At 36.7% G+C, this 9,396-nt stretch overlaps 1 protein-coding gene across 1 annotated transcript; it reads right to left on the bottom strand.

Annotated features, from left to right (window-relative positions):
• Nucleotides 1-6,998: 6,998 nt before the first annotated feature.
• Nucleotides 6,999-7,580, bottom strand: LOC124889610. Its single transcript, XM_047401578.1, has 3 exons — nucleotides 7,527-7,580; nucleotides 7,210-7,367; nucleotides 6,999-7,146 (listed from the first exon to the last, which is right to left on the bottom strand). The coding sequence occupies exons 1-3, from the start codon at nucleotides 7,578-7,580 to the stop codon at nucleotides 6,999-7,001; spliced, it is 360 nt and encodes a 119-aa protein (XP_047257534.1).
• Between the last annotated feature and the right edge of the window lie 1,816 nt (nucleotides 7,581-9,396).

Genomic DNA, 9,396 nt, shown 5'->3' on the forward strand with positions numbered 1-9,396 from the left:
CTAAACAAAGTCAAATGAATACATGGTTCATTCAACCCCGAACAATTCATACCAAGTGAATATTCGAGTAAATACAGAGTTAGCAGAGTAGATAACAATGGTAGGAAATATAGAGAGAGCAAAGGTTAGACATGGCCAAGTTCCTTAAGGAGGGACCAATCCCTAACGGCGTAGACTCTGAAGGCGAACAATCCTATAGCGATTGACTCGATTAGTCGGGTCGAGACGAGTCCCGTGGCGGAACTCCCAACTCCCGGATTTACATGCAGCAACAAAATATAAAGATTAGAAAATTCGTTTGAAGGATTAATCAAAATATGAATCGCATAGATAATACCATCCCGGTCGAAGCCTATCTCAAGAGAAAATTGAGGGCTTAAGTTGCATACACGTACAAATCCATTTCAGAATGCATAATAAATGGTAACCAATAATTTGACTTGCACTAAGACAACATCATATGACTCTTGAAAAAGAAAATGTTGATACTTTGATCAAACAAATGATGAAAAAAAATTCAATATCTTGATAAACATGAATGCATCCAAATGAACAGAAGAAACCAACATTTCTTTCAACCCAATTGATGCTAATCTTATTGGTATTATGATGACTATTATTTCTATACTATCACCTAATACCTCTTGTTATTACACCCGAAGAGAAATCAATATTTTAATCATTAAAGAATCAAAATGTGCACACATGCGATCTTTTGTTTTAGATGAAGCCTAATTATAGGACATATGTTTGAGATGAATTAAACACGGTCATACCTTATTTTCGGAATACTACTCAAGAACAAAAAAGTCAATAAACATGCTCACAAACCCATTTATTCGCACAAGGGAATTTTCAAAATCAAAATGGGGACGGGATTCAAGAAGGCACACGGTCAATGAACTTATATATTCATATGAAATAATTTCAAAAACTCACAATTTTTATTTCCACTATTTCATTTTCCAATCCACAAAGGTGACAAAGTTTAAGAGAACTACAAATTACGCATTCTTAGAGCCGAAATATGATTAGTAATTAAATTTAAGCAAAACAAGGGGGAATTCCCACTTAGGATGCAAAATAGCCTCTCTTGAAACCGATGGGTACTTCATGGATTAGAAGAGGCGAAAATATATATTGATTTTCAGTGAATGAACAACGACAATATCGTACGTACACCATATACTTGCGAATCTAATTTTCCTGCGCAACTATTATCAACTATTTGCTTTAATTTTGCCAATCAAACCAAGTCAAAGAAAGAAAAAAAAATACATGGCAGTGATGTTATAAAAAAAAACTGACGTTCTCTCTTTATTCTAGTCATCACCAAAAGAAACATTACTAAAATTTTCGAGCTGGATTTTCCATTTTTCTCTAGTAGTTAATTTTATCACACAATAAACTAATTAAAGCCCCGAAAATGCCATGTTCATACTTACAGACCCACGCAGATAAATTTATACCCTATCAGCATTCACCCAAAAAAAATATTCTCAAACAACCATGACAACAAAACAGGATAAACATGTACACTTGTATATCTATGAATCCGCGCGTTCAAATGCGGAATGATCTTTTTGATTAAAAGAAAATACATCTTTTACTTGCAGGATTAGGCTAACAACAAACCCACAACTCGAAATCAAAATGAATCTCGCATTCATTAGACAATAAAAAAATGATGAAAAGAAGAAGTCAACAAAGAAACGACAAGGGGTGAATTTCGCACCTTTTGGGGTGCAGTAAACTCGAGCTTTTAATGTCAAGGGGTTTCCAACGATTAAATTCCAACCCGAAGAATACTTACTATAGACCAAAATTAAAATGAGTGACGGAGAGTGACCAGCTCGGAAAATCACTCTAAAACGGAAGCAAGACCCCTCAGAACTCTTTTTTCTTCTAAATTTCAAATCCCTTCTATCTCAGAAACCTCTTTCAAATTTCCCCTAAAGACAAATAAAAAAAAAAAAATTTCACTGATTTTTGTTGCTATCTCAATCTTGAATCCTTTTTTCATTTTTTTTTTTGCTCTTGTTAAACTCCTTTTTTTTCCTCCTATTCAATTCTAATTTTCTCCCTCCTTTTATAGGCCAAATCCGAACTTGAAAGTCCAGATTTGAAGCCAAAAATGAGAGAAAACTCAAGAAACGAGATAGGACTTGAGTTTTAAATCCATATCTCCAACTTTTGAAAGCTTTTTTTCAGAGCCATAATGGCGGTTTTGAAATTAAGATAGGTGACAGACATCAATTCGGGTCTGTCTCTTTCTGATTTTGTGAATTCACGGGTTAAGAGGGATAAAAATGGTGAAAGGGGTGTTAGAAAGCTAGATTTTAGGGCGGATTAGGGGTTTTCCGTTTTGTGGAGATGAAGGAGAAGGTGAGAATGGGAGAAGGGAGAAAGTCGTGTAATTTTGTTCTGTTTTTGAAAGAATTGATGTTGATGGAACAGTGCTCCTTGGGAAAAGGAGAGGCGTGCATTTGCCAAGGAAGGTGAAGACAGTTGTTTGCTTGTATGGTTCTGTTGACTGAAATATGGACCGTTAATATATATATATATATATATATATATATATAAAATAAATAAATAAATAAATAAATAAAACAAGTTATAAATCTTAATGGATAAATATATAGAGTTAATTGAGACGGGATTATTTTTTTATCTGTTCGATATCTGATTGGAAGGTTCGAATTTAGTTTAAAGAGAAAAGAAAATAAATATATAAATAAATTGAATAAATAAAAATAAATTATATATGCCTGTATAAATAGAAATAACTGAAAATTTTGGGATACTTCGAATTTAGAATAAATCATTGGGTCTGATTAGATCATATCTGTTGATGTGGAATGGCGAAACGAACATGGTAATTATACTAATTTTGGACTGATATTCGAGCTCTAGGCTGAAATTCATAAAATAAGAGTTGCATTCGGGTGAAAAATAAAATAAAATAAATAAATAAAAGAAAAGAAAAGAAAAAATTTGGATCATTCTTAGCTCGAATATTTCTTTTCTATTAAAATTAAATTTATTGATGCTCCCTGATATCCTAAAAATTATTTAAGACTTTAGTTTAACGTATACAGATTGTAGATATAATTTGTACAGACATTCGACTTAATATTTCGCGACTTTCCTATTAACAAAGTCCGTATATATATATGTATATATGTGTGTGTGAAAATAAGAATATAATAAAATGCATAAAAATAAGAATATAATAAAATATCTATACATCTTATAAAAAAATATATTTTGTGTAGTAAAATATACCTATAAGGTCACAATACTGCCCCAAAAATAAAGTTAGAAAGAATGAGAATGCGACCAGATATATATTTTATAATTTTGATGTCAAAATATTTAATTATTAAAATAGTTTTATGAATAAAAATAAATTCTCCTTTTATTAAAACTTGTAGAAATAGAAACAAAAATACCAAATCTTAGTTTTATTTAATTTTTGAAAATTATTTAGGGCCAAGAAGCATCGAAAAAGTAATTAAAGGAAAAAGGGCGAGTCAAAATTGGGTGTCAAGAGTTGCCCCTGAGGGACCGAAGATTTGTGTGGAAATCTTTGGGCACTCACGTTGACGTAACCAATTTTATCTCTGGCGAAACAAAAATGTTTAAACGATTATGGCCGGGCTCCGGTTTTTGAGCTGCTACATATCTCGGGCTCCATGAGAAATCAGGCGATTTATAGTTCAAATTATAGCAAAATTTTGATATTTATTAAAATTATTATAGAATTATAGAAACACTGGGTTCTTTCGAGATGATAACAAACTTTCAGCACGAATGAAATAAATATGGGTGCAAGTCCAAAATGGACTATTAGAAGTAGTTGGGATGAGAAAACGTTGGATAGTGATATCTACTGAGGATCTTGAGAGGAAAGGAGATAACAAATTTTCAAAAATTGCCCCAGTGTCGAATTAAGACGGCACTGAGTAATGACAAAAATAAAAATGAAAACTTTAGTCTAGTCGAGTTGAGTTTCTTTGCCGGAATCCTTGACGTAGCTAGGGATACTTGACATTCCACTAGCTTGCCCCAGTTTACTGCTAAGAGGGTAGTTCCATGTTGTACTGCATGGTCCTGCAAAACAGATAGCAGGGAGAAAAGTACCTGTTGTTCGAAAATTTATAAATTGCAATTGTAATGTAAAGAGTAGAGTTTAGATATTCAAACTAATATTGTCTCTATCTGTGGAGGCTTCCGACTCGCGGGGCAATAACTGAAATATAGATAGCCTCCATCGGCTGAAATGTAAATAACCTCTATCGGTTGAAATGTAAATAGCCTTCGCCGGCTGAACTGTAAATAGCCTCCGTCGGCTGAAATATAAAAAGCCTCCGCTGGCTGAACTGTAAATAGCTTCCATCGACTGAAATGTAAATAGTCTCTGTCGACTGAAATGTAAATAGCCTCTGACGGTGGGATATTTTCCCAAAGGTAAACTGCCCTATATTTTTCAAAGCGACCCTCAGTCTGAACGAGATGACGGTATTGCTATTGGAACTTGATGTTGTTGTGATAGTGGCTTTCTTGCGCGCTTGCTATGGTGTGGGCCTCTGATTGGCAAAGAGTCTTATTTATCATTCACATCCTCTGATATGGCAGAGGATTGCTTTGATTGCTTATGTACAGTCTTTGGAATGTGGAACTCGACTTTTTTTGCTTATATGCATTCCTCAAAATGAGAATAAGCTTGACTTGTTTGCTTATATACAGTCCTTTGAAATGCGGAAGCTTGACTTTGTTTGCTTATATACAGTCCTTTGGAATGCGAAGTTTGACTTTGTTTGCTTATATACAGTCCTTTGGAATGTGGAAGCTTGACTTTATTGAAATAGGACGATACTTTCTGATTTGCAGAGTTATTCGGGGTAGTTAGACGATGATTCTCCGATTAGCAAAGTTATTCGACACAGTCAGGTGGTTGGATCTGATTGGCGGAGTTTTATTAGGACAAGTAAATAACCTAATCTTCCTACGAGGATCCTCTTTTCTTAGTTTTCAACCCAGGTCTTCAAAATGTACCTGCGAAAGAATTCAAATAAAACTCTTAGAGCTTGTGAGGATTAGTATCAATGTATGTAAAGAGAAAAGGGAACAATATTTGGCTCTTGTCATGGTGGTAAGCTACATGACTCCCCTGATCCTATCCCAAAGCTTGACTTGACGTAGCCTTCCAATTTTTATTTTCCTGCGCTTAAAGAAAAATTCTTAGCTGGGAGGGGGTGTTGATTTGTGTCGACTTAGGAATCCTGGCTTTATTTACGAAATTCTCCAACACTCCCTCGGTTACTCAACCACTCCCAAACCTTGAGTCTCAGTAGGTGGGGAATTTGAAAGTATGGTGAAATATATATATATATATATATGTTTTTACAAATATATTACGTATATATTAAGAATATATAGTAATCCTTTGTCGTTTTTAGATTATTACATGTTTCGAAATCCGTTGGCCTCAGCTCCTCGTTGTGATTCTCGCAGCTTTATCCTTCGGGTGGAACTCCTCTGACTTTGTTGATGCTAAGATGACTCTGGTGATGAGATCGCTCATATTCTGGGGCTACACTACGAGCGACAGGGGATTTTCCTAAAGGTAAGACCAAACCTTTCAGGTTGCCTACGTATCCAAGTAGAATCAGGTCATGACTTAGTTCAATACAACGGGAAAAGTAAAATATAAAGTGCAGTAACCGAGCCTGACTTAGGTTGCCTACGTATCCTAAGTGGAATCAAGTTAGGCCGTAGTTCAGTACAATAAAAAGGTAAAAATATAAAGGGACTGAATCCGATGTGGATTGCCTACGTATCTCACCGTGGGAAGTCAGGTCGAGCGTGGTTCTAAATACATGAAAGGATGATGTTTTGGGTTTTCTAAGGGAAACCGAACCCTATGTGGGCTGCCTACGTATCCTGTCGTGGGAAATCAGGATAATAAGTAGTTTTGTTATATTAGAGAAAAATGCAAAAAAGTAAACAAAAACAACTAGTCCTAATGTCTTCAAATGTAGTACTTCTTGATGGCGTCTGATTTGATCGGCTTTGTGATTATTGTGCCGTCTATTTCTACTAGGATTACTGCTTCTCCTGAGAGTACTCGGTGAACTATGTAAGGACCTTTCCAATTTGGTGCAAATTTTCCTTTGGCTTCATCTTGGTAAGGGAATATCTTCTTCAATACTAACTCTCCCGGTGTGAATCAACGAGGCTTAACTTTCTTGTTGAACACCTTGATCATTCTATTTTGATAGAGTAGACTGCATCCAATCTCTTCTCGTCAATGAGCATCAACTGGTCGATCCTACTATGAATCCATTCAGCATCGTCTAGACCAATCTCCTGAATGGCTCTTAATGAAGGGATCTCTACTTCTGCAGGTATCACTGCTTCCGACCCGTAAACCAACATATAGGGAGTTACCCCAGTAGAAGTTTTGATTATGGTGCGATATCCAAGTAAAGCATATGGAAACTTCTCGTGCCATTCCCTATTACCGTCCACTATTTTCCTCAAGTTCCTCTTGATATTCTTGTTTGCAACTTCAACCGTTCCATTCATTTGTGGTCGATAAGCCGTGGAATTTTGATGAGAGATCTTAAACCTTTCACAAATCTCTCTTATTAGCTCGCTATTAAGATTGGCTCAATTATCTGTTATGATTGACTCTGGAATTCCAAACCGACAGACTAAGTTGTTGCGAACAAAATCTGCTACCACCTTCTTTGTTATGGTCTTATGTGTTGAGGCCTCAACCTACTTTGTGAAGTAATCGATAGCGAACAAGATAAAATGGTGTCCATTAGTCACAGGAGGCTCTATGGGCCCAATAACATCCATGCCCTAAGTAGCAGACAGCCACGGAGAACCCAACATATTGAGTTCATTTGGCGGAACTCGTATAAAGTCTCCATGAACTTAACATTGGTGACGCTTCTGCACAAATTGAATGCTATCCCTTTCCATAGTCATCCAAAAGTATCCAGCTCCCAAAATTTTTTCGCAAGCATGAAACCGTTCATGTGGGGTCCACTGGTTCCTGCATGTATCTCCTCTAACAATCTCGTGGCCTCCATGGCATTAACGCATTGCAGCAATCCTAGGTCTGGAGTCCTCCTATATAGGATTTCCCCATTGAGAAATAAGTGATTAGCCATCCTTCTTAAAGTCCTCTTCTACTTGCTAGTAGCACCTTCTAGATATCCTTCTGCTCCAAGTAACCTCTTAATGTCGTAGTACCACGGCTTTCCATCTGGCTCTTCATCTACATAGAAATAGTAGGCTTGTTGGACGTGTATCTCCACTTTGATGGGATTGATGTAATTCTTATCTGGATGCTGAATCATTGAAGATAGTATCGCCAAGGCATCAGTGAACTCATTTTGAATTTAAGGGACATGCTTGAATTAGATCTTCGTAAACCTTTTGCTCAACACCTTAACACATTGTACATAAGAAAAGATTTTGACATTATTGGTGGTCCATTCTCCCTGCACCTGGTGGATCAATAAATCTAAATCTCCTGTCACCAATAGCTCTTTAATGTCCATGTCTACTGCCATCCTAAGCCTGAGAATTCAAGCTTCATATTCTGCCATGTTATTTGTGCAAAGAAACCTAATCTTCCCCAAGATTGGGTAGTGTTGACCTATTTTGAAACTAGAACTGCTCCAATTCCAAATCCTTTGAAGTTCGCTACACCATCGAAAAACATCCTCCATCCATTATATGACTCTGAGATGTCTTCTCCTGCAAACAATACTTCTTATCAGGAAAGTAGGTCTTGAGCGGCCTATAATCTTGATCTATTGGATTTTCTATGAGATGATCATCTAAAGGTTGTCCTTTAACAGCTTTTTGTGTCACGTACACAATGTCAAACTCACTCAACAAGATCTGCCATTTTGCCAACTTTCCAGTAGGCATTGGCTTCTGAAATATGTACTTGAGTGGATCCATTCTCGAAATTAGGTACGTGGTATATGCGGATAGGTAGTGCCTTAACTTTTGTGCAACCCAAGTCAATGCGCAATAGGTCCTCTCCAACAATGTATACCTAGATTCATACGGTGTGAATTTCTTACTCAGGTAGTAAATGTCTTGCTCTTTCCTCCCCATATCATCATGATGCCCTAACACACATCCAAAGGCATTATCCATAACAGATAGATATAACAACAACGGCTTTCCTGGTTCTGGTGGAACCAATACTGGTAGGTTAGAAAAATATTCTTTGATTTTGTCAAAAGCTTTCTGACATTATTCAGTCCATCCAGTGGCGGCATCTTTCTTCAATAGCTTAAATATTGGTTCAAAAATTATCGTGGACTGGGCTATGAACCGACTGATGTAATTGAGTCTTCCCAAGAAGCTCATTACGTCCTTTTTGGTTTTAGGAGGTGGTAAGTCTTGGATTGCTTTTATCTTGGATGGGTCCAACTCTATACCTCTCCTACTAACAATGAATCCCAATAACTTTCCCACGGTAACTCCAAAGGCACATTTAGCTAGATTTAACTTTAGGTCGTACCTTCGCAGCCTTTCAAAGAACTTTTGTAAATCATCCAAATGGTCCAAACTCTTTCTAGATTTGATGACGATATCATCCACGTACACTTCGATTTCTTTGTGAATCATATCATGGAAAAGAGTAGTCATGGCCCTCATGTACGTCGCACCAGCATTCTTGAGTCCAAATGGCATTACCCTATAGCAATATACTCCCCATAGAATGATGAAGGCTATCATCTCTGCATTATTCTCGTTCATCAAGATTTGGTGATATCCTGCAAAACAATTAACAAATGACTGCAACTCATGTTTTGCATAATTATCGATGAGAATGTGAATATTTGGGAGAGAAAAGTCATATTTTGGACTAGCCTTGTGGAGATCCCAATAATCTACGCATATCCTTATCTTTCCGTCCTTCTTTGGTACGGACACGATGTTGGTCAACCAGGTGGGATAAGTTTTGACCCTCACTATGTTGGCTTCTATCTGCTTAGTCACCTCCTTCTTGATTCTCAAACTCATATCAGGTTTGAATTTCCTCATCTTTTGCTTCATTGGTGGGCATGTGGGGTTAGTCGATAATCGATGCGAGATGATATTAGTGCTTAGACCAGGCATGTCATCATAAGACAAAGCAAATACATCAATGTATTACTTTAATTCCTGCTTTCGTTCGGCCTCCAAGTGTATGCTGATTCGTGTTTCCTTTATCGTTTCTTCATTACCCAAATCGACGACTTCAGTCTCATCCATATTAGGCTTTTTCTGACTCTCAAGTTGCTCGATCTCCTGTGGCAAATTTTTAGGCATCATGCTTTCATTGTACTCCTCATAATCTTGTTCATCGCTTGC

The sequence above is a fragment of the Capsicum annuum genome, chromosome 12, assembly GCF_002878395.1.
Source record: "Capsicum annuum cultivar UCD-10X-F1 chromosome 12, UCD10Xv1.1, whole genome shotgun sequence".
In the NCBI taxonomy this organism is placed as follows: Eukaryota; Viridiplantae; Streptophyta; class Magnoliopsida; order Solanales; family Solanaceae; genus Capsicum; species Capsicum annuum.